General features: G+C 39.4%; 1 protein-coding gene across 8 annotated transcripts in view; it reads left to right on the top strand.

Annotated features, from left to right (window-relative positions):
- Positions 1-2,072: 2,072 nt before the first annotated feature.
- Positions 2,073-26,469, top strand: part of MED4 (mediator complex subunit 4) — a 47,530-nt gene continuing 23,133 nt past the window's right edge. The window contains exons 1-7 of one of the 8 annotated variants that reach the window (XM_055096759.2): positions 2,104-5,259; positions 9,786-9,852; positions 13,754-13,924; positions 16,761-16,818; positions 18,453-18,539; positions 20,202-20,333; positions 22,861-23,019. In XM_055096759.2, coding sequence (XP_054952734.1) covers positions 5,135-5,259; positions 9,786-9,852; positions 13,754-13,924; positions 16,761-16,818; positions 18,453-18,539; positions 20,202-20,333; positions 22,861-23,019 — 799 coding nt within the window. In that variant the 5' untranslated portion in view covers positions 2,104-5,134. Of the gene's footprint in view, positions 5,260-5,365; positions 6,664-9,785; positions 9,853-13,753; positions 13,925-16,760; positions 16,819-18,452; positions 18,540-20,201; positions 20,334-22,860; positions 23,598-26,469 lie in introns of those variants that run through there. The other 7 variants (XM_055096761.2, XM_003811420.6, XM_003811421.5 and 4 more) reach the window with 7 other exon arrangements.

The following is a 26,469-nucleotide window of genomic DNA, read 5'->3' as shown; positions in this document are numbered from 1 at the left end:
ATAAAATCCTCATTTATCATAATAGGAAATAAATTTCAAAAGCAGTTGAATAGAGATATAGAATATATGCATATTATTTTAAAATATGTGAGCAAAGAATAGAAGTAATGGTTAAAAATGCTGAGAGTGCCCACCTTTAGTGAGAAGGATATGCTAGGAAGTGGGGCTCAGGAGGTGGTAATTTAGAACTTTTTAATTTTCATTAGAAGCTTTTGAGTACCATTTGATTTTAGACTATGTATATATGTTGTTTGATGAAAATAAAAAATAGGCCGGGTGAAGTGGCTCACAGAGCAAGGCTCTGCCTTAAAAAAATAAAATAGGCCAAGCATAGTGGCTCCTGCCTATAATCCCAGCATTTTGAGAGGCCAAGGCGGGCAGATCACCTGAGGTCAGGAGTTCGAGACCAGCCTGGCCAACATGGCGAAACCCCATCTCTACTAAAAATACAAAAATTAGCCAGGCATGGTGGCACATGCCTGTAATCCCAGCTACTTGGGAGGCTGAGGCAGGAGAATTGCTTGAACCTGGGAGGTGGAGGTTGTAGTGAGCTGAGATCGTGCCACTGCACTCCAGCCTAGGTGACAGAGCAAGACTCTGTCTCAAAAATATAATAATAAAATTAAAAAAAAATTTTTTTAAGATACATAGTGTATTCAGCTATCTATTCTGCCGACCCTTAGGGACAGCGTTGGTTGAGTTTCTCGCTGCACCTCCAAACCTCCACACCAACTGCTTGCAGCTGCTTTTTGCTCAGAATTTCAAGCTGTGCATTTATTTGATAGTGTTTGTATGAGGGGTTCTTCAAAAAGTTCATGAAAAGTGTGTATTATAGAAAAACTATAGATGCATTTCAAAATATTTTTCCACCAAAATAAAGTCATACTAACTTGTTATAACATGTATGAACAGGATCTAGTTTGAGGCACAAGAAGGATAAGACATCAGTTTGACAAGAGCCCCTATCAGAACAATATGAATTCTACTAAAATTGAAGCAAGAATATCAAATTGATGGTGAAGCTTGTGTGGAAGAATGGTGAAATCTTGATGCTTTATGAAAAGTTTATGAGGACAATGCCCTAAAGAAATCAGCGGTTTTACAAATAGAAAACTCATTTGAAGAAGGGATGAGATGATGTTGAAGATAAAGCCTGCAGCAGCAGACCATCCACATCAATTTGCAAGGAAAATATTTATCTTGTTTGTACCCTAATTGCAGAGGACCAGCAATTAATAGACAACACTATAGACATCTCAATTTGTTCAGCCTATACAATTCTGACTCAAAAACTAAAGTTGAGCAAACTTTCCAATCAATGGATGCCAAAACTGTTATGCCCAAATCACCTGCAGACAAGAGCAGGGCATTCAATGGAAATTTTAAACAAGTGAGATCAAGATCCTGAGGCACTTCTTTGAAGAGCTGTAACAGGAGATGAAAAATGGCTTTACCAGCACAATCCTGATGATAAAGCAAAATCGAAGCAATGGCTATCAAGAGGTGGAAGTGGTCCAGTCAAAGCAAAAGCAGACCAGTCAAGATCAAACAGCATGGCAACAGTTTTTGGGATGCTCAAGGCATTTTGCTTGGTGACTTTCTGGAGAGCCAAAGAATGATAACAATGGCTTATTATGAGAGTGTTTTGAGAAAGTTAGCAAAAGCTTTAGCAGAAAAACACCCGAGAAAGCTTCACCGGAGAGTCCTTCTCCACCACAACAATACTCCTGCTCATTCCTCTCATCAAACAAGGACAATTTTGGAAGTGTTTCAATGGGAAATCATTGAACATCCACCTTACAGTCCTGATCTGACTTCTTTTTGTTTCCTAATCTTAAAAAAATCTGGGCCAGGCTCAGTGTCTCATGCCTGTAGTCCCAGCACTTTGGGAGGCTGAGGCGGGTGGATCACTTGAGGTCAGGAGTTTGAGACCAGCCTGGCCATCATGGCAAAACCCCATCTCTACTAAAAATACAAAAATTAGCTAGGCATGGTGGCACATGCCTGTAATCCCAGCTACTCGGGAGGCTGAGACAGGAGAATCACTTGAACCCGGGAGGTGGAGGTTGCAGTGAGCCAAGATTGTGCCACTGCACTCCAGCTTGAGCAAGACAACAGAGAAAGACTCTGTCTCAAAACTAAATAAGTAAATAAAATCTGTAAAGGGCACTCATTTTTCTTCAGTTAATAATGTATTGGGAGGATTGCTTGAGCCTGGGAGGTCAAGGTTGCAGTGAGCTGTGGTTGCACCACTGCCCTCCAGCCTGAGTGACACAGAGTGAGACCCTGTGGCAAAAAAAAAAGAAAAGAAAAAAGTAAAAAAGACAGCATTGACACGGTTAAATTCCAAGGGCCCTCATTTATTTAGGGATGAACTAAATGGCTGGTATCGTCATTTACAAAAGTGTCTTGAACTAGATGGAGCTTATGTTGAGAAATAAAGTTTATATTTTAAATTATTATCTTTTAATTCCATTTTTCCATGAACTTTTTGAAGTCCTCTCATATTTTAGGTCAGAGGTTCCCAGTCCTTTTAGTACCTGAATATCCTTCTTTCTTTACAGAGAGCTGGGATAACCAGTGGTAAAGAGCACAGATCCTGGAGCCAGACTCTGGGTTCAGATTCCAGCTTTGCCATTTACTATATGACCCCGGCATGTGTCTTAACATTTCTGCCCCTCAGTTTCATTATCTGTAACATAGGGATAGTAACAGTACTTACCTCATAGGAGTGTTAGGAAAATTAAACAAGTTAATATTTTTTAAGTGCTTAGAACAGTGCCCAGCATGTCAATAAAATTTCATGAGAAAGTAGTGTCCTTTTTGAATCTACAGATTGAGAAAATATGTACCTAACTCCAAATTACCATGAATTCAGTAATACTATATAAAATAATTCATATTTGTTTATCACGCCTGGATTTGTACAATTTGCAAGACAGTATATCTGTGAAAGATGCTATTACTTATCAGTCTATAGAAACTGTTTAATATGCATATGAATTTGCAATAAATCTGAGGAGGTCAGGAGTTCACAATACACATACATGCTCCACACACTGATCCTCAGTGTCTGCAAAGTAGGACTATAATTGGTCATTTTTAACTAATTAGAATCCTTCTAGAATTTTTATGTTTACACTAATATAATGTTCTCTCTCCTCCTACCAGAGTCATGGCTCAATATGACCCGTGAGAGTTGAGTAAACAAAACCAACACATACCGCAGAAGTTTGGCACCCTGGAAACTTAACATAAGAAATGATTGACTAGAGTACTGAGAGGCATGTTTAGAATGCAAGTGTAATGAACAAAGCTTCAATCTACTTTAACCCATTGCCTAAGAATTGACTGCATTAACAAAAAAGGGTTAGCCAACAGCAGATGCAGGGAACGGTCAGAAAACAAAAGGTGACAAGGATCTCTTGCACTGTCTAGAGGAAAAGGTACCGTGACCTATGAACACAAATAATCCAATCTCTTGAACACAAATATCCCTACACTGTGGAGACACAAAGCCTCATGATTGTGTCATTAATTTTTAATCTATCCTTGTTTGTTCTGATCCAAGTTTAACAAGCAACATCCTGTGATAATATGGCTTCTCATATAGTTTTGTCTATGGGAAAAAGATATGTTTGGCACTATTACTTTTCATCGTAAGTGAGTAAATCAGCATTCTAGATTACGCAGCAGTTGCTATGAGTGAATTTATTTAACATGAATTTCTAAAAGACTTGTCAACTCTGGGTGCCCAGGAGTCAGGTTTAGCACCTCCAAAAAGACAGAGCAGAGGATGAGACCCTGAAATGAAAGGACTACAGGTACTACTACCTCATGGGAGTGAGGCAGTCCCAGACCATCTTTTATAATAGCAATATGGAATCCTCATTCCCAATAGGCTTGTAACTTTGGTTTTTTCTGGTAGAGAGTGATCCCTACTACGTTGTTATCCCTAGGAAAAGTAGGCTAAGACGTATTTTTGCCTTTGACAACCAGTTCTGGTTTGGAATGTGTGGTACATCAATGACTTAAACTATGTTAATTAACTACTACTTATGTACTGTATTGGTTCCTTCAGTTCAATAATTAACCTGAGTAATGAGCAAAACATTTTGTTGGAAGATGTATGGCTATAAAGATGGATTATAGCAATGTGGAAGTAACCTAACTGTCCATCGTCAGATGAATGGATGAACAAAAGGTGCCATATGCATACAACGGAATATTAGTCTTAAAAAGGAAAGATATTCCAGCACATGCTACATCATGGATGAACCTGGAGGACATAATGCTGAGTGACATAAGCCAGACACAAAAAGACAAATACTGTATGATTCTGCTTATATGAGGTACCTAGAGTAGCCAAACTTACAGCAATGGAAAGTAGAATGGTGGTTGCCAGGGCCTGGAGAAAGGGGGGGATAAGAAGTTAGCATTTAGTGAGTACAGAGTTTGTTTTACAAGATAAAAGGTTTTGGAGATGGATAGTTGCTCAACAGTATGAATGTATTTAATGCCACTGAACTATCCACTTAAAAATGGTTAAGGTGGGCCGGGTGCGGTGGCTCACGCCTGTAATTCCACCACTTTGGGAGGCTGAGGCAGGCGGATCACGAGGTCAGGAGATTGAGACCATCCTGGCTAACAAGGTGAAACCCCGTCTCTACTAAAAATACAAAAAATTAGCCGGGCGTGGTGGCGGTCGCCTGTAGTCCCAGCTACTCGGGAGGCTGAGGCAGGAAAAATGGCGTGAACCCAGGAGGCGGAACTTGCAGTGAGCCAAGACATCCGCGACGATGCACTCCAGTCTGGGCAACAGAGCGAGACTCGTCTCAAAAAAAAAAAAGAAAGAAAGAAAGAGAAAAAAACCATTAGGCCCAGGAGAATCAGACTGCGTTGCCCCCACTGTTCTCAGTTCAGCTGTCGCTCCCAGGGTTTGGACCAGAAAGCCCTCGCTGGCCCAACAGATGGCGCCGGTGTCCGCAGTGCGCCTCCAGGCGCAAAGGGGGCGCTCTCGCCAGGCCTCTTGTTCCTCTCCTGGGTGACTCTTCCGCCTTCCGAGCCCGCCTTCTCGCCACGCACCTGCGTCAGCGCGCTCTGCGCGTGCGCCGGTGGCGGGACTCTGGGGAGAATGGCTGCGTCTTCGAGTGGTGAGAAGGAGAAGGAGCGGCTGGGAGGCGGTTTGGGAGTGGCGGGTGGTAACAGCACACGAGAGCGGCTGCTGTCTGCGCTTGAGGACTTGGAGGTCCTGTCTAGGTAATGCGGCGAGCCTGAGAGCCGGGCTGGAGCTGGGCCGGGGGACTGACCCCGGAGCCGGCCGGCCCTGCCTTTGTGCTCGTTCTCGGGGTTCGGCGGGGAGGGCCAGCTCGGGAGTTTCGGGTGCATGAGGGTCATGGACGTGGGGTCCGCAGCCCTCTGGCACTCTGGGCGGCGGTTTTTCCCGTTAGAGGGAATTTTAGTAATGATAAGAACTCGTGCGGTCTGAGCCCCTTCGTCCGCGGCCAGCCACTTAACATTTATGGAACGCTCCTTGGGGGCTCAGCATTGGGGAAACGGTAGTGAAGGGCAGACTGGATGCCAGCTGTCGAGGGAGAGACAGATGTGCAAACTGGCTTGGGGCCTGTTTTTATTAGAGGGCTGCGCTGCGGGGTACTGGAGCACAGGGGCTAGGCACCTTTTCTGGTTCTAGTCAGGGCAGGCCCTCTGAAGAAAGGGCTGCTTGGGAAGCATGAGCTCGCCAAACTCTAGGCAGCACAGGTAGATGGAACAGCAAGTGCAAAAAGCCTGGCTTGGTGGAGTTGCAAGTTGTTTAGGATGGTTGTGTGTCAGAGATAGGAGATGAAATTAGATGTCGTTCTTCATATTCTGTCACCTTTCATGATAAGTCTTTCAAGTTGAAGCCTTCCTTGACTCCCTCCCATTGACTTGGATGGTAAATTATCTTGGTTCTGCCTCCTAAAGTGTTGCTCCAATTTGCCCTCTCGTTCCAACCCCGCTGTTCATAACTCCTTCTTAAATGTAGCCTCTCAAACAGTTTTAATTGCCTCATGCTTCTGCACTTTATCCTTTTATATTGGCCGATACCAGTTTTAAAAGGCATCTTATATCACTTTTCTGCAGAAAAATTATATAAAAGCTACCTCATTGGTAGGTTTGCGTTGTCCAGTGAGGTAAAGTTCAAATTCTTTAGTCAGACTTCCACATCTTCAGTGCCATTCCCAGTCTACTCCCGATTTGGTGAATGATTCATATATCCTTCAGAATCCAGCTCAAATGTCACTTTTTCTGTAGCCAACATTCTTTGACAGCTTTAGAATAAATCTTATCTGTTGTATTTTAAAATATACCTGATATAATCAGCACTTTATTTTTGGTGTAAATTTAGTCCTTGCCATCGTATTGCTACCAACTTACCAGGTCAGCACAATATTTAATGATGGAAGAAAACCCGAAAACACCTAGACACCAGAAATTAAATGGCTTATGTGTTTGATCCACTGTTTAAAATAAACTGTATTAGGGCCGGGTGTGGTGGCTCACGCCTATAATCCGAGCACTTTGGGAGGCCAAGGCGGGCGGATCATTGGAACTTCTTCACAGAATGAAGCTGCTCTGGTGGTGTGACTGGCTTCCAGAAAGGTCTCATGTGTTCACTCAGAGGTAGTTATGTGTACTGATTCTGTGATCTGTGAAGTTTGTCAGTCTCTGAATGTAATTTGTGTCTGGCTTGCATTTATGAAAATGAGAAGAAAAATCACGAATGTACCTTACATATTTTTAGATTTAGCCTCTTTAAAAATAGTGGATTTATAACTTAGGATCTTTTTTTTTCTATTAACCTGATTATATAGCCTTTCGGGATATTTATTAGTTTGTAAAATGTAATGCAAGGAGATAGTCTTAAAAAGTTGAAACACAGGTTGTAGGCTAAACGTTTTTTTTAACCCATTTGTAACTCAAAACTCATTGTTCCACAGAACCATGTTGATAGGAATCTTGAGTTTTCCACACCAGCCTGTTAATTCTGTTTACCTGAAAAGTGTATTACCACTAATAATGTAGGCTCTAACCGCTATGGAAATTTTATTTCTATGGGGAATTGTGTCTGGATTCTAATGCAGTATGCTGGGAATGCACCTTCTTTTTAGCAGGACAGGGCTCTTGAGTGTGGGGGCTTCCTTTGGCCTCTTTTTCGCAGTTGGGGAGGACAGGGGTTTCTATTTTGTCCTGGACTGTTACAGAACATGACTAAGTCTTAGAGACTTCTACCTCCCCTCTACTCCGGCGCCTAAGGCAAGCCTTGTAAAGCCTTCTGTGGACTCACGCTCCCAGATTTGCAAGAACAGAGGAAGGCTTATCCCACATCTCCTACCATAGCCCCACTCTAGTCAGCACCACTCCTGCCCCACCTGAAACCAGCTTTTACTTAGACCAGAGGTTCTCAACCGTCTATGTCTCACTTGTGGCGTACACTAAAAAGTTTACTTAACATGCTGTTTTCATACGCTGTTGATCCATCAGCAAGTCCTGTTAGCTCTACCTCCAAAAGATATCTGAAATCTGTCCATGTTTCTCCCATCACCATTACTAAGTCCTGGAGGCTATAACCTCGTCAAAACCAGTGTCATTTTTTGCCTGGAACACTACAGAAACCACCTAACTTACTTCCTGTTCTGGCCCTCTTACAGTCTATTTACCAAATCACTCAACAGTTTTTAAAAGTATAAATCAGGTCATGCCATTTCCCTGTTTAAAATAATCCAGTGGCTTCTCATTGCATATAGAATGAAACACTAGGCCGGGTGCAGTGGCTCATGCCTGTAATCCCAGCACTTTGGGAGGCCGAGGCCGGCGGATCACCTGTGGTCGGGATTTCGAGACCAGCCTGACCAACACGGAGAAACCCCATCTGTACTAAAAAAAAATACAAAATTAGCCGGGCGTGGTGGCACATGCCTGTAATCCCAGCTGCTAGGGAGGCTGAGGCAGGAGAATTGCTTGAACCCGGGAGGTGGAGGTTGGGGTGAGCCGAGATCGCGCCATTGCACTCCAGCCTGGGCAACAAGAGCAAAACTCCATCTCAAAAAATAAAAAATAAAAAAAGAATGAAACACTAATCTTTACCATAACTATAAGGCCCTACGTAATCTCACCCCTAGCCACCTGGCTGCTACATCCTCACTTTGCTTTCCTCTCCCCATTGTACCAGGCCCTGGCTACACCTCCTCAGCTCCATCTTTGGGGCACTGAACTGTCTGTGTCTTCTACTGTGCTCTTTCCTTCCAGACATCTTGGCTGACTTCTCTCATTTAATCCGTGTCTTATGTCAAAGCTGTGCCCTTAGGAAGACCTTCTCTGACCACCCTATTGAAGTAGCCAACCCACTCCCCCAATAGTCTCTAATAAAACATTGCTTTATTTCCTTCCCAACCCTTATCACTCTAGGTTTATTTCTTCTCTTAGTTCTTCTTGTCTCTTGTATTAGAATTTAAGTGCCATTGTTCACTTTGATACCCCAAGTATCTAGAAAGTGCCTGGCACATGATAGGCACTCAATAAATATTTGATGAATTAGTGAATAAATGAAGACTTTGCATTCTTATATCTACTTTTTTCATTCATTGATTAATTCATAAATAATGGTATGGGGAAGTAGTAGTGGGAAGGGTTGGGTCTAGTTGACATGATCCAGAAAAATGATATGAGGCTAGCTGGAAGGAAGGTGGAAATTTGAAGGTAAAAATAGCCTGGTAGCCAGTGAGAAAGTACAAATGCTCAGGCTGATCAGAGCAGTGTCAGGTAGCTAGTTGTGAAGCTGCCCCTTCTGCATAATTTCTCAAAAGTCCCATCTATCAACAAGTTTGAAACTAATATATAAACATTACCTGCTATACATTTTTCCCAATCTTATTTTGCTCATCAGATACTAATTTTTCATACAGGGAAATTGTCATATTTATTAAATGAGCATTCTAAAAGGATATCATTTTATTATGTGTAAGGATCCCTCTTAGTTGATGTTTAATTTAAAAAATTCAAATAAAGTGGAGAATCATTAAAAAATGGTCCATGCATCCCTTGTTTTATTTTACCTTAAAATATATAAACATATGTTCATTCACTAATCATGTTATGTAAGACAGGAGTCAGAAAACTTTTTCTGCAAAGGCCAGATAATAAATACTTTTGGGTTTATGGGCCATATAGTCTCTGCTGTAACAACTCAACTCTGCCTCTGTATTTAGGGAAAACTGCCATAGACAATTTGTATATTAATGGGCAGACTGTCTTAGGAAAATGTTATTTACAAAAACTGCAGATGTGCTGGATTTGGCCTGTAGACCCCTGATGTATGAGTTTTTCTTGCATAAATTGCTCATAATGCATTGTCTGCAATTGGTAGTTTGATTTCTAGATCAAATCAAAATGAGAACTTATCCTCTTATCAAGCAGTCTTAGGGCAGACCCTTAGTTTTTATGACTTTTCCCTGGTCCTTTCTTTATAGCTGTCCTTTGCAAGCCTCTGTAGAGTCTTTCCAAGCATTAGGCTTAGGTTTTTATAGAAAGAACTCTTTCTATTCACAATAGTCTTTCATTGGCATTTAGGTGATAGCTATTTTTATAATGATAGTATTAAGTAGAACTTTTATAAATAAGTTTGGTAACCGGCACAAGCGAGTCTTGGTGAGCTGTAGTTCACAGTCATAGCGGACTGTAGGGAGTAGCCCTGAGTGTTCAGTATGCTGTGAAAGGGTTTTTGTTGTTGTTGGTTTTTTTTTTAGGGAACTTATAGAAATGCTGGCAATTTCAAGAAACCAAAAGTTGTTACAGGCTGGAGAGGAAAACCAGGTAAGTGGCTTCTTTTTAAATTAGTTAATTTCTCTTTGTTTTTTAATTAAAAGAAAAAAACTTGATTTCTGCAAGTTTCCTCTTTATATTTACTTTGTGTGGGAACAGGAATGTTGGATCCTTTTAAGTTATTAATTAAAACTTTAAAATTGGTATTTTCTTTGTATCATTTACTTAAGATAACAGTGCGCTTAAGAAGAATAGTTGCCTGAGGGTTTAGCAGTATTTTATTATTTTCTCTTACAATTCTAGTTACACTTACATGTTTATTTATTTTTGTCCTTTGAATTAACCAAGAAAGGCTTGTTGTATGGAGATTACAACAATATTTAGAATCAAAAGTTAATGCTCAAAAACTTACCGTGTATTGTAAGTATAGTTCCCTAATGCAACTTGAACATGCAGGGAAATAAAAGAGCATACAACTCTTATTAGACATTGCCTTATAGGTGCGGAAGTACGGGCAGTTTTTATTTGCTCACTTTTCTGTGCTTTCTAATTTTCCATGGTGGGTGAACAGACTTTTTTTCCTGATTCAGAATTTTTTTAGAGGTAAGAGGATAAATTTTATATTATGTTTTTGGCACAGTTTTTTCTTTTTTGAGACAGGTTCTCGCTCTGTAGCCCAGGCTAGAGTGCAGTGGCATGATGACTGCTCACTGCAGCCTCAACCTGCTGGACTGAAGCGATCTCCCACTTCCTCACCAGTATCTGGGACTATAGGCATGTGCTATAATGCCTTGCTAATTTAAAAGAAATTTTTTTTTTGGTAGAGACATAGTCTCACTGTGTAGCCCAGGTCAGTCTTGAACTGTCTTGAACTCCTGCCCTCAAGGGATCCTCCCCACCTTGGCCTACCAAAGTGCTGGGACTATAGGCATGAGCCACCATAGCTGGCCAAAAAAAATGTTTAAGAGAAAATGAATGGAGAGGATTAACCTTTCTAAAGATGATGTAAAGGAGAAGAGGAGACAGTAATAAATCTTTTGTCTGCATCATTACCTTAGTTCTGTCTTATATTTTGAGGGCAGGGAAATCTGATGGACTCAATAGAAAAGTGTCAGTGAGCCTCAAAAGGGGAGGAGGGGATCCAGATGAGGCCACAAGCTAGGAGAAACAGCTAACCTTAGGGGTACTAAGGTTTTTGTTTTGTTTTTTTCAAAAAAGAAAGAGGCTAGAGATAAATATGTTAATAGAAGACTGCTAGTCTCTCAGGTACTCTGTTAATACCCGTGGGATTAAATAGGAATTTATACAAAGTATGCAAGAAGTAAAATGCAAGGCTTGACTTTATTTGATAGACACTTATTAAATGCTTGCTATGAGCCAGGCACACAGATTATTCAGAAGGTGATAATTAAGACCTATAATCAGCACTGATCTTTCTTGTACTTTTTAAAGAGTAGCAATTTGTGAATTGTGTCTTAGTACTGTGGCTTCCTATGTAATTTTCATTGAAACTGTTACTATTAGAGAGGGATGTGCCCATTTGAAAATTTTCTAGCCACCATTTTATTTGGATATTTATAATTTTATATAGAATTTTAGAATTAGAAAGGATCTTAACGATGTTCAGTTCAACCTCCTGTGAGAATAAGCTCCAGGGTGGACGGATGAGGTAGAGGTTAATGGTGAGTGGAACCAGAACCTAGGTCTTCTGACTTTAGTTGAATAATTTTTTTCTACTGAACAATAAGATCTAAAGAGAATATTTTTTACTCATGGGTAGTATACAAATTAATTCAACCTGTATAAACTTCTTGAAAGTTGTCAGGGAACTACTGTGTACTACTTGCTTTAATAATACAGCTTTTATAGAAATGGAAACCTAGCTTTCTCCTACAATGTGGGAGGAATGAGGATTAGAAGTCTGTTAAATAAATAGAATATACTTTACTTTTTACAGAAAAAGCTTTCTGTTGTTATTTAAAATACTCTTAATATTTGGCAGTTTGTAGCTCAGTCTTTTGTCTATTGTATTAGAAGAATTCCTATAAAATGAGAAGAACTTCATGTCAAAAGGAACTTGAAGAGGCATACCTGTACTTTTTAGTCTTCAACAAATCTTTTTAAATAGTTTTAAAATTGATTCTGAATTTTGATAGATATTTTCTTTCTGAAGTAGTATTCTCTACTTAACACAGTAAAGTAAGGATATTTAGACTAGACTTGCATCTTAATTCTGTACTGGGGTAGTGATCGTAATAACTAGCCTTTGCTGAACTCTTCCTGTATGTACTTAAAGTGCAATATATCATGAATCCTCACAATAGCTTCATGTAATGGCTACTATTAATATTATATTCCTTTTCCTATTAAGAACACAGGCTCAGAGAGGCTGGTAACTTTCCCTGTGTCACACAGCTAGCAGAGGGAGGACTAGAGATATGAACCACCAGACTTTCTATTTTATGTGTTTTAGCCTTCATGGTTTTTGCCGTATCTGCATACCACTTGTTTGTTTACTGTTTTATGAAATCACTGTATTTTTTTTTTTTTCTGAGACGAAGTCTTGCTCTGTCACCCAGGCTGGAGTGCAGTGGCGTGATCTGGGTTCACAGCAACCTCCGCCTCCTGGGTTCAAGCAATTCTTCTGCCTCAGCCTCCTGAGTAGCTGGGATTACAGGCATGTGCCACCACCCCCGGCTAATTTTTATATTTTTAGTAGAGACGAAGTTTCACCATGTTGGTTAGGCTGGTCTCAAACTCCTGACCTTGTGATCTGCCTACCTCGGCCTCCCAAAGTGCTGGGATTACAGGCATGAGCCACTGCGCCTGGCCGAAATCACTGTATTTTTAAGATCATCTTCATTGTAAACAGTACTGTGCATAAACTCAGAGTTTCAGTGTCTCAGTTTTTTCTAATATATATTAGCACAAATGTGTAAGTGTAAAAGTTTTTTTAAGTTCTTGGTGCCACCTAAAATCATCTCAACTACCAAATTTTGGGAGAACTTTCATTATTTATATATACATATATATATTTGCGATGAAGTTTCGCTCTTGTTGCCCCGGCTGGAGTGCAATGGCGCGATCTCAGCTCACCGCAGCCTCTGCCTCCGGGTTCAAGCGATTCTCCTTCCTCAGCCTCCTGAGTACCTGGGATTATAGGCATGCACCACCACGCCCAGCTAATTTTGTATTTTCAGTAGAGATGGGATTTCTCCATGTTGGTCAGGCTGGTCTCGAACTTTTGACCTCTGGTGATTCGCCTGCCTCGGCCTCCCAAAGTGCTAGGATTACAGGCGTGAGCCACCGCGCCTGGCCTATATTGTATTTTTAAGGATAAACTTTTTTTTTTTTTTTTTGAGACAGTGTCTTACTCTGTCACCCAGGCTAGAGTGCAGTGGCGTGATCTTGGCTCACTGCAACCTCCACCTCCCAGGCTCATGCAGTTCTCCTGCCTCAGCCTGCTGAGTAACTGGGATTTTAGGCGCCACCACACCCAACTAATTTTTGTATTTTTAGTAGAGATGGGGTTTCACCATGTTGGCCAGGCCAGTCTAGAACTCGTGACCTCAAGTGATCTGCCCGCGTCAGCCTCCCAAAGTTCTGGGATTACAGGCATGAGTCACTGTGCCCAGCCATAAGGATAAACTTTAAAATCGTGTCTTCCCTAGGAAATCACTGAACTTGCTCATGTTGCCATATTGCTAGTTCTGAAAGGCTAGTTTTATTTTGTTTTGTATGAAAGAATAGCTGAAAAAGTAGAAAAGTTTGATATTAATGTTTCGCAAAATAATCATAGGTAGGCTCTTTTTATTCTTAACAAGAATTAGGAATAAAATTTTGAAGGTGTTGAAATTTATAGCCTAGCCAATTCAGTTATGGGTTCTTTGTTTCATTGGAATGCAGCCTTTCAGTAGTCTATTGTCTGATTTAATTGACTGTTATCTGACAGGTCCTGGAGTTGTTAATTCACCGAGATGGGGAATTTCAAGAACTAATGAAATTGGCACTTAATCAGGGAAAAATTCATCATGAAATGCAAGTTTTAGAAAAAGAAGTAGAGAAGAGAGACAGTGATATTCAGCAGCTACAAAAACAGCTAAAGGAAGCAGAACAAATACTGGTAAGTTGACAGAGGTTGGTTCTTAAGGTTAAAAAGGATGTTGTTTAATCTGTTTCTGAAAAATCTGTTATCAATATTTTGAAGAGCAGAAAACTAGACTTGCCAAGTCTAAAGGTGATATCTTGTCACTCACCATTGCCAGTGGTTAAATGAAAGGCTATTGTCATTCTCTTTTTTACTTACTGTTTTCAAATAGTCTGCATTACTTGTGAGCCACATTTTCGTTGCTTAAAGATTTTACAGTATTGAATTATAGAAATGGAAAGTTTTACTTTTATCCTGGTCTGATATAAATTTTAATTATCAGTAGTCTAAATCTCTCTTTTTTTTTTTTGGTCTCTGATCCTTAGCATAAAAATCAGGGAAATTTTTCATTTTTTATATATTTTGAAATCAATAAAAATATATACACATTTTATAAATTGATTAAAATTGACATTAATTTAGTCATTCATCCTCATCTAGGTAGGATTTGGACATATATCAAGGATCCTAGTTTTCCCTTTGCTGTTCTTGGCTACTATTTCAAAGAGGCAACTTATTTGCTATTATTTGCCCAGTTACTTCACTAAATACTAACTAATATAACATGATAGTATTGCAGAAATAGCTGAGCTTGATTCTCACGTCGACCAGACATTGCTGGCATCCTTACCACTGATTAATCTCTTAACAAATGTATTAAAATGAGCTCCAGTAACTAGAAGCCTGGGCAGTTCAGGGTAAATTAATCACCTCTACTAAGGAAACAACTCACTAGCAAATCGTTTTTAAAAATATATAAAAATCAGGCCGGGCATGGTGGCTAATGCCTGTAATCCCAGGGCTTTGGGAGGCCAGCGCAGGTGGATCACGAGGTCAGTCTGTGATTGAGACTAGTCTCAGTTCGAGACCAGTCTGGCCAACATAGTGAAACCCTGTCTCTATTACAAATACAAAAAATTTGCCAGGTGTGGTGGTGTGTGCCTGTAATTCCAGCTACTCAGGAGACTGAGGCAGGAGAATCGCGTGAACCTGGGAGGCATAGGTTGCAGTGAGCTGAGATTGCGCTATTGCATTCCAGCCCAGGCGACAGTGCAAGACTCTCAAAAAAAAAAAAAAAAAAAAATTAGCTGGGCACAGTGACTCAGCACTTGTAATCCCAGCACTTTGGGAAGCCAAAGTGGGCAGATCACCTGAGGTCGGGAGTACAAGACTAGCATAGTCAACATGGTGAAATCCATCTCTACTAAAAATACAAAAAAATTTAGCTGGGCATGGTGATTCACGCCTGTAATCTCAGGTACTTGGGAGGCTGAGGCAGGAGAATCTCTTGAACCCGGGAGGCAGAGGTTGCAATGAACTGGAATCACCCCACTGCACTCCAGCCTGGGCGACAGAGGGAGACTCTGTCTCAAAATATATTATTTATATGTTTGTGTATATTATATATATATTAAAATCTGTAAATATGTATATAAAAATCCTTATGTATGTAATACTTGCTTATCAAAATTCAGAAAATACAGAAAAATGGAAAGAAGAGGGAAAAAATTGTCTTTAGTTCAGCTGCGGAAAGAATGCCACTATTCATAGTTTGGTCTATTTCCTTTGAGTCTCAGGTGTATTAATTTTTTAGGTTATTGTAGTTAGCAGGATACTAACAGACTTTCAATTACTGTTTATTGAAACTTAAGCATTTTTCATATAATTGTATCCACTTTGTTTGATTTTCCCACTTTGTGTTATAAATAATTAAAGACAGTGAACACAGGACCATAAAACTGAATTTCATGACTTAAATAGTAGTAACTAACATTGATTGAGCACTTAGGCACCAGGCCCTGTGCCTTGCATTTTATATGCATTACTTCCATCTTCATAACAGTTTATATCAAGTCAGTGTCGTCATTTAGAGGAAGAAACCAATACTTTAATAACTAACTTGCCCATGGAGGCTAAAAAGTAGATTGAATTTAAACCTTGATCTCTCTGACTCCATATTTTTTTTTTTTTTTTTGAGACAGAGTCTTGCTCTTGCTCTATTGCCCAGGCCAGAGTGCGGTGGCACAGTCTTGGCTCACTGCAACCTCTGCCTCCTGGGTTCAAGCGATTCTCCTGCCTCAGCCTCCCAAGTAGCTGAGATAGGCGTGTGTCACCATGCCCATATAAATTTTTTGTATTTTTAGTAGAGATGGGTTTTTACCATGTTGGTCAGGCTGGTCTCAGACTCCTGATCTCAAATGATCTGCCTGCCTCGGCCTCCCAAAATGCTGGGATTACAGGTGTGAGCCATTGTGCCTGGCCTGACTCCATACTCTTAACCACTGTGTCATAGTCGAAGATATGCATATACTAGGTTAACTTCATTTTGTCCTTTAGTGTACCTGGGGGCTTGGAGAGAGTGTTTTTGTGATAAAGTCATTAAACATTGAGCTGATATATAAACGAATAAGAATATGAATTCAAGGTTGTATCTTCCAAACTAGGGGAGAAAAGGGTATTTTATTCTTGAACTATTTGCAAGAATAGGATGCTTTTGGGGTCGTCCATAGTCTGGGTGTCTTCTGCATGTTTATGGTAGAAGACGTGAAGAAAAAGACAATCCAATTTATGTTTTGTTTCTACAACTAATTTGTGAATGGGAGACTAGTTCCTAAATATAATATTTATTTCATTAAATATGACTGAAATAAATAATGTCAAGTGGTATTTCAGAACATTACAAATAAATTGTTGGGATTTCCAAGTTTCGAAGATTGTTCTTGTAGGCTAAAGGATCTTGTGAATTAAGCCAAAAACTAAGTTTGATATAGTTGAAGAATAAACCACATTTTTTTAATGTTGTTTAAATTAGGCAACAGCTGTTTACCAAGCGAAGGAGAAACTCAAGTCAATAGAAAAAGCAAGAAAAGGTTAGTATCATGGGAAGACTGAATGACCTGAAAAGTTAAGGTTCTGGTTTCAGGAAACCAGTACAAGAGGATATTACTGATAATCATTTGTTGCTGTTGAAAAGATTCAGTAAATTTTTATTGTAAAGTGTGTTGTGTTCTAGCATTGTGCTGGGTTTTGTGAGGGAGGTAGAAGTATCACATCTTTTTTCAGATTATAAAAAGCAATTAATACAAGGCAGTTTATGGCTGTGTGCCCAAATGTGCAGTAAAAACTGAGTTTATAAAATTGGTGGGAGAGGGAAAGAGAAGTGTGGGTTAGAAGTGGGATTTGTACCAAATCTTGAAGGCTAGGACAGAGAGAGTGAGAAGACATCCATTGGGCAGCTGCGCTGGGACTGAAACATCACGAAGTCAGAGCCAGACGTACATGAAGTCAGAGCCAGTTATACCCTTGGCATATAAGCACATTTGGTGGTGCAGAGGCCCACATACCTTCCTGCCCTGCTGTCCCTTTTTCAAAGGCTTCTGTTAAATAGCTAATATTCCTTTTTTTTTTTTGAGACGGAGTCTCGCTCTGTCACCCAGGCTGGAGTGCAGTGGCGCGATCTCGGCGCACTGCAAGCTCCGCCTCCCGGGTTCACGCCACTCTCCTGCCTCAGCCTCCGGAGTAGCTGGGACTACAGGCGCCTGCTACCACACCCGGCTAATTTTTTGTATTTTTAGTAGAGACGGGGTTTCACTGTGTTAGCCAGGACGGTCTTGATCTCCTGACCTCGTGATCTGCCCACCTCGGCCTCCCAAAGTGCTGGGATTACAGGCATGAGCCACCGCGCCCAGCCAAATAGCTAATTTTCTTTTGAGAGTTAGGTTAGGCTGCTGTAGCAAGAAACAAATCTCTAGGAGAGATGGCTGAGGCTGGCTGTTGACTTCTAGACCGTTGTTTGATTCTTTTTTTAATCTTCAAAAATTGTACACACATACACTTTGTTACATTGAAACAGTATCTAAAGTTTGTAAAATGAAGTGTGTGGTTCTCACTTCTCAGAGGTAACTATTAATGTTTGGTATATGTCCTAGATTTTTTTTTCTAGATCTGTGAGTATGTATGTAATAAAAATACAAATACATATATGTACATACATTTTGAACAATCGGGTCATACCGTACATATTATTTAGCAGTTTAGTTTTTTTTTTACCTAATGAATACATTGTAGACATCTTTCTATTTAGGTCTACTTAAGAGCCTTAGGGCATATTGATCGAACAGAGTGGTGTGAACTGTCTGCTCTGATTTCATAGCTTGGATGTCTTTGAGAAATGAAACACTGTTTTCTCTATTTTATTTGTGCTCACTATTGCTTTCAGAAGAGTAATGGTATTTAACGGTAGTTAATAATTGAGATTATTGAGTGCTATGGTGCTAATCTCCAAAATTTGTTTATGTCAGCTAATTTTTCTGGATTAGTGTCCTGTTTTTGGAGATTTAAGTTTATACTAAACATGTAGGTATTGTTAAGGAAGGCAGGTGACTGAGATTATTTTATTTTCAGATAATTTAAAATTAAATACGATGTGTAACTGATAGATACATTTCTAAACTTGTATGTTTGTTAGACTACAGGTTATACTGTCCTCTTAAAACTCTTTCAGGTGCTATCTCCTCTGAAGAAATAATTAAGTATGCACATAGGATCAGTGCAAGTAATGCTGTATGTGCTCCACTGACCTGGGTTCCAGGTAAACATACTCGTCTATTATACTAGATATATGTGGTTTTGAAGATTCTTAGGTGACTATGTACAGACATAGATTTAATTTAAAATGTATTTATCCTTAGAAACCTCTGCCACATATTTTCACATCTTTAATGGTTTATAAGTAATGATATAGGCCATGGGTTTTATAAATTTGGTTTTCTATGAAGCCATTGTTGCTAGGGACTGTGTTTCTTTCGTCTTTTGAAATAATAAATTGATAATTTTTTAAAGTACAAGATAATAATGTGATGCTTCTAAAGCTTTGGATTTATATACCATTTTATCAGGGCTGGCCAGAAGCAAACTCTTTAGAGCCATTAGGATTTCCACAAAGGTTCCAGCCTGAGAAAGACAATTCCAGTTCTCTTAGATGCTAAAGACAAAGCGCTGTGCACCCAACAGTGAACATACAGGCTTGGAAAGAGCTGGGATAATTAGACAGCAAAAGAGAGGATCAAGCTGCAACTATATTGACAGTGGATGAAACATAAAACAGGAGACGTAAGGTAGCAGCCTTATTGGAGGAAGGGGAAATATTAGTAGTTATCTCCACTTCAAAATAACTTCTGAAGGTGCTGTGTTACCATGCTGAAAGCACTAAGGGTGACTATAATTTTGGGGATGGGTAATCTGCAGTTGGTGAGATGTGCCCAAAAAGTCAATCCAAATCTGGTCAAGTTTTTGTCAACCACATACTGCTATTTAGTGTGCTTTCATGTTTGGGATGGACATTACCTGCTCCTGCTATTTTGCCACTTACACGAATTAGTTTCTGAATTACAAGATCAAAGAGGTTGGTTAGAAAAAGGTTTTATCTTAGACAAGGTGGCATGAGGAAAATAAAAGTAAAACAAAAAGATGAAAAATGTAAAAAAAAAAAGATTTTAAATTGAGACAGTCCTTCTATTAAACATTCCAGTCCTTTCTGTCTTATAAGTGTCATGATTTTTTCTCCCTTGCAGCATAATCATTGTCATTTTCTTGCTAGAAAATACAGTTAAGTTTGAATAATTGAGATTATTATAATTTTCTTAAGTTGTCATCTGGAATGTCTACAAAAAAATGACATCTCTTTTTTTTTAAAGTATAGAAAATAGTGTATTCTTGGGAAGATTCAGAAAAGAAATTAAAATGCGTGTATTTTAAAAAGTAATATGCTATTAATAACAATTTATAAGGTGACTTTTATATTTCTTTCTTTCTTTTTTTTTTTTTTTTTTTGAGACAGGGTCTTGCTCTGTGGCCCAGGCTGGAGTGCAGTGGTGCGATCTCAGCTCACTGCAACCTCTGCCTCCCGGGTTCAAGCGATTCTCCTGCCTCAGCCTCCCGAGTAGCTAGGATTATAGGTGCGTGCCACCACGCCTGACTAATTTTCTTATTTTTAGTAGAGACGGGGTTTCACCATGCTGGCCAGGCTGGTCTTGAACTTCTGACTTCAGGTGATCCACCCACCTCGTCCTCCTAAAGTGCTGGGATTACAGGCGTGAGCCACCGCACCTGGCCAGATGACTTCTGTATTTCAAAATTGAAAATGTAGCCTGAACTTTTCAGCATGAACCAGGGAAAATGAGTATGTCAAAGAACATATTAACACTTATTTTTTAAAATATGATTGAATTAAATGCAGTCTTTATTGTTTTAGGGGACCCCCGGAGACCCTACCCAACTGATTTAGAGATGAGAAGTGGGTTACTGGGTCAGATGAACAATCCTTCCACTAATGGCGTGAATGGCCATTTACCAGGAGATGCACTTGCAGCAGGAAGATTGCCAGGTAATGTTAAGCCGAAGAGTGTTTTCAAACAGATCAGGGTTTTCCAGAGATGACAAGGTTGGAATATCTGGCGGTAAAGCAAGTTTGAGATTCCCGACACAATTTTTTTTTTTTTGTAAATTTGAGACAGTCTTGTTATGTCACCCAGGCTGGAGCGTGTTGGCGAAATCTCGGCTGCCAGGTTCAAGTGATTCTTGTGCCTCAGCCTCCCAAGTAGCTGGGATTACAGGCGTGTGCCACCAGGCCTGGCTAATTTTTGTATTTTTAGTGGATATGGGGTTTCGCCCTGTTGGCCAGGCTGGTCTCGAACTCCTGACCCCAAGCAATCACCTGCCTCAGCCTCCCAAAGTACTGGAATTACAGGTGTGAGCCAGTGTGCCTGGCTCTCAGACCCAGTTCATTGTAATAGCTAGATTCTTTGCTGGTTTATTCTGCTCTAAAGATTCTCCTTGAGGGAGGTATGAAATTAGAACAAGCTGCCTTTCTCTTATTTGTAAATATTACACTGTCTTCCTCAGGCATTTGGCCTCTCTTTTTAAATTATTGCTCTAAACATAGCTTTTTTATAATTGTGAAACATGCTATGTAAATAGAGTAAGATAGTTTACGGAATAAAGTGAACACACTCCTGAACAACCCCCAAGTTAACAAAATGAATAACAATAGCTTTTTATAAACTTTTATAACTTTATAAAATAGTATTTCTGTGAGACCCAGTTCATTCTGAGCTTCAGTTTTCCTCAAGTTTTTCATAGGTTTGTGCTATTTTTATATATATTTGTTTTATATTATTCCTCATCTTTTATAGTTTGTAGGTGACTTTTGTTTTGATGTGGTAGAACATTTGGGAAGTAGAAAAAGGCATTTAAAAAAGGAAAAAAATATACCCTTTCTGAGGCAGTCACTTTAAATATTTTAGCCTGTTTCCTTTTTTCCCCTATACATTTTTTGCTTAATGTTACATCATAAGGCTGTCCCTGTGTCATTAATAATGCTTTGTATGCATCATTTTTGTTAGCTACCTAAAGTACAACCGGGGAACTCAACTGTGATATCCTTGGATATCACCTCATATTTCTCATGTTTTAAAAGTACAGGAAAAACAGATATGGGGAGTCACTGCCACATTTTGGACCAAGGAAGGGACAGACCTAAAAACAGTCTTCCCCAGCTCCATCCCAAGGCCGATACTCTCATATCATGGTGCTGTCATTGGAGAGGGTGCAGTGTAATGTGGCCCACTCCATGGCAGAGAAGTTAGATGAGGCATCAGAGGCCAGAGCTGGCGAGCAGGAAATTACCCACTGGGGTTCCAGGGAGACTTGCTGGGAAGCTGCCCTTTGGGATTCTGGTGAAACCTGCTAGGAAACCACCTTTAGAGGCGCCACTGAAAGTTGCTGTGGTGAACACCACTTAATGTCCTGCACACCAACCAGGCGTCACAGCAGTAAAGGAGACAAAACCACCTGATCCAGGAAGTGAAACTTGTTTGCTAGTGGAGTCCCACCTGTGCCCTCTACTGACAAAACTTAATTGTGGCAGCTGGCAAAGGAGAAATGGTTTCAGGGGCCAGAGAGAAGGGTAGATTTGAAGCTAACTGGCATACCTTTCTAGTTAATACCATAACTCTTTCTTTTGACCCTTTAAAAATCTGCCTTCTTTATTTGAGTCTTGAACTATACCTGTTTATGTGCTCTGTCCCTTTGCTTCAGAAATACAGACTTTAAATGTGACTTGGGCCCTTTTTTAAGGTATTTCATATGCATACATTGCTAATCAACCTCTCTTTGATGAGAGTCACTTACAATAGCAGTTCCTCTATCAAGAAATCATTCAAATCTATTATAATACTAAAGTACCTATTACTTGTTTATAATATGTAGAATAATCTACATAACCTAGTATACATAAGTATGTATTACATATGCATATAATAGATACATAGATATAGGAAAAATTTGTAATTACAAATGTCTTACAAAAGAAAAATTATGTCAACTGACTAGTTTCTTACAGAGTAGTATGATTTTTTTTAAAAAGTCCCCAGTTGCTAAAATATCAACTTTTCCTTGATAAATTTGATTTTTATTAATTTGGCTAAATGTGTATTTTTTTCCTAGTCTTAAAAAAATTGGCACAATAGCTTATGCCTGTAATCCCAACACTTTGGGAGGCTGAGGTAGCAGGATAGCTTGAGCCCAGGAGTTGGAGACCAGCCTGGTTAACATAGTGAGACCTCATCTCTACAAAAACTTTAAAAAGTACTCAAGCATGGTGGCGCATACCTGTAACCCAGTTACTCAGGAGGCTGAGGCAGGAGGATTGCTTGAGCCTAGGTCAGGGCTTCAGTGATGTATTCGTGCCACTGCACTCAAGCCTGGGTGACAGAATGAGACCCTGTGTCAAAAAAAGAAGAGAAAAAAGTAAAATTAAAAAAAATACTTCAAATTGTTGCATAAAGGGAAAAGTAAGAACTAGATTAATTACAGATAGAGCTGTTCTTATCTGTGCTTCTTTTTTTCTCCAGATGTCCTTGCTCCACAGTATCCATGGCAGTCAAATGACATGTCGATGAATATGTTACCACCAAATCATAGTAGTGACTTTTTGTTGGAACCTCCTGGGCATAATAAAGAAAATGAAGATGATGTAGAGATTATGTCAACGGACTCCTCAAGCAGTAGTAGTGAGTCTGATTGAAAAACCGTAAAAGACAATATACAGAATTGAATACTGTAGAATTCTGTTTCTTTAACAGTAGCAGGGAAATGTAAACTACAGGTGACAAAAAATACCCAGGTAAACACTGGCTTTGGTAGAATTGTGCAGTCATTAAAAGTCAAAATTTTTTGACTTTCTTTTTAAAGCCAAAGACCATAGTTTTAGTTTTAAGCCACTAGGTAGATATTTAGGGGAATAGTCAAAATTTACTGTTGAAAAAGCAGTTGCTATGTGCTTTCTTACCCTGTTCTTTTCCAGTTTTGCTGGATTTGTACATAGCCATTCTAGAAATAGAGTTGAGGGAAATTATCCATATACATATCACTAATAGGCTTCTTGGAATTATTTAGAAAAGCATTTTTAAACTGGCAGTGGATGACTGAATAGGCATCATATTTCTTTTTGTGTGTCATTTAAAAGTAACAAAAACTCCCATTTGACAGTAAAGGCTCTTGGCTTCTGTTGGAGGCATGGGAAATTGTCTCAATTTGTACAGTTTGTAATTATTGTAATTTTTGTAAATAAATTTGTTTGTACATTGTATGCTTTTTTTTAGTTTAAATATACTGTCAGTGTAGGTAGGAAATTATTTCTGTAAATCCAGTTGCATTTTATAATACTTGAGTGACTAACTGAATTGAAACCTATTACAATTAATAGGGTTCTCAAAGGCCTATTCCTATTAGAAGAAATAATTTTTTTTAATAATTGAAAAAATTTACCACAGCCTTGTCTGATTTTAAGAATAGATTGTGTGAAAAGATTTAGAATGGAAAGCAACCATTTCTTCCCTTCACCTTCCTCTTCGTACAGTTCCCCAGGAGTCATTTTTAACCACTTTTAATTTCTGTTGGTAACCTCTGTGTTTAGGTAATATGCTTATACAACTATTTCTTGATGTATCAGTTTTAGACAATGTATCTTCTGATTTCAAAGGTAATACAACATTTAATGTGAAACATTTAGTGAATACAGTAAAGGAGAAAATAAAATTGTTAGCATTCTACCCAGAGATAATATCAATTCATATTGTAGTGTAGATTTTTTTAAAGTTCACATACACTCTTTTTTGTAAAATGAGAATAATGTTTATTTCCTGAGATACTGCTGTATTTTTTAATTGCTAATCTGTATTCTTCAAATGAACTGAGAATTCCATTTTTCCATCATTTTTTCCTTTTGATTATTTTCGATCTCTAGAAAAATTGGAAAATAGGAGATTAATCTTATATTTTCACCATCTAGAATTAAGGACATACAATGTTTGAATGTCTTTCCCTCCAGGGTTATTTTTAGGAATGGACTAACACAATATCTAATTTTAACCTTGCCTTGTCCGTATACTAGGAATATTGATCCATGTGGATACATTCTTGAAAGATTTACTTTAATGGCTAAAATTTTATTGTGGTATGTGCCATAATGTAACTGCCTGTTTTTATCACCAAATCTTTAGGATAGATTCAAAAGGATTGTGTTTTTCAAATTCTTTAATACTGTATTAGTTTTCAGTTGCTGCCGTAACAAATTACCACAAACTTGGCTCAAAACAACACAAATTTATCTTAGTTTTGTACATCACAAATGTGAAGTGGGTCTCACCTAAAATCAAGGTGTGAGCAGGGCTGCATTCCTTCCTGGAGGCCATAGGGGAGAATCTGTCCCCTGTGTCTTCCAGGTTTTAGAGGCCGCCCTTGGTCCTGCTCCAGGCCTCTGGTTGGTGAGTGTTTCTCATTCTGCATTACTGTGATGCTCTTCTGCCTACCTGTCCCATATTTAAAGGATCTTGTGATCATTCTGAGCCCACTGGATAACCCAGAATAATCTTCTTATTTAAAGTGAGATGATTAGCAACCTTTATTCTGTTTGCAACCTTAATTCTTCCTTGCCATGTAACAAAACAACATTCATAGGTTCTGTAGATTGGGATTTAGACATCTTTGGGGAAAGGGGGTCATTATCCAGCCTATCAGAAATAATCCAAACTTTTCCCCTGAAAATTACACAAATATACATTCTATCAGTTTTACAGAATGAGACTTTATATAAAGTACTAAGTCAATATCATAAGTCTATATATTTCTGAATTTTTTTTTTTGGAGACGGAGTCTCGCTCTGTCACCCAGCCTGGAGTGCAGTGGCTCTATCTCGGCTCACTGCAAGCTCCACCTCCTGGGTTCATGCCATTCTCCTGCCTTAGCCACCTGAGTAGCTGGGACTACAGGTGCCCACCACCACGCCTGGCTAATTTTTTTTGTATTTTTAGTAGAGACGGGGTTTCACCATGTTAGCCAGGATGGTCTTGATCTCCTGACCTTGTGATCCACCCTCCTCAGCCTCCCAAAGTGTTGGGATTACAGGTGTGAGCCACCGCGCCCGGCCTGAAAAATTTTTTTAAAGGTTTTTGTGTGTGTCCCAGTAGATGCCCTTAAAATAACTGCCTCTGGAAATGATGTCTATAAAAGGTCATAAACTCAAATTTATCTGCAGAGACGAGGCCACTCACACAAATGTAAGGAGTTGGCTAGATATTACTTAACAGGGAGTGGTAGAAATTTTGGCCAAAACTAGAGTGTATGCCCAGGCTTTTAAAATTAGATTATATAAACTGTGGGACAAATCTAGCCCAAAAGTGCCTGTTTTGTTTGTTTGTTTCTTTGTTTTTCCAGAGATGAGGTCTTACTTTGTTGCTCAGGCTGTTCATGAACTCATGGCCTCAGGCAATCCTCTTGCCTTAGCCTCTCAGAGTTCTGGGATTACAGGCCACCATGCTGGGCTCAGAAGTACCAGTTTTTGATCTTGGTATAACTTTGTGCAGTTGTCGCTTTGGGAAGCTAGAGTGAGATCTGCCTAAGAATTATGTATTCTGAGGTTGTGAGTGGACAAATCCATCCCTCAGCTGCATCAGCAGTTATTTTTAAGTGGTAAAGGGAAACACCTTGGGGCTAAAAACAAAGGGTAGAGGAAGAAAAACATTTGCAAAGCCACACTTCTGTAGGCAGATTTCTAAATTTGTTCATAGGAAGTTACTATCTTGTATTTGTTTCTCCAATGTCCCCTTTAAGGAAATCTGTAGGCTGTTTATTCTTTCCTACTGATAAGTATAACTTTTAACTCTGGGGATGTCAGTCAGCTTTTTTGAAATGATCTTGGTGCTAGAAAGACTTGTAACTGTTTAAGGGTCTCTCTTCCACTAATCTTATCCTCCTAAACTTCTGCCATACTTGTGACATGTGAAATGCATGGGTGTTCTGAGTAGGTTTCTGCCTTCTCAGCATAGTGCTTGGCACTTTGTAGGCCCCCAGTAAATAATTATTGCAAGAATGAATCTCAGCTCGGTGCAGTGGCTCACACCTATAATCCCAGCACTTTGGGATGCCAAGGTGGGCAGATTGCTTGAGTCCAGGTGTTTGGG

This window comes from Pan paniscus, chromosome 14, assembly GCF_029289425.2.
Source record: "Pan paniscus chromosome 14, NHGRI_mPanPan1-v2.0_pri, whole genome shotgun sequence".
NCBI classification, from domain to species: Eukaryota; Metazoa; Chordata; class Mammalia; order Primates; family Hominidae; genus Pan; species Pan paniscus.
The sequence above is the reverse complement of the archived record's forward strand: the minus strand, read 5'-3'. Positions and strand labels throughout refer to the sequence as shown.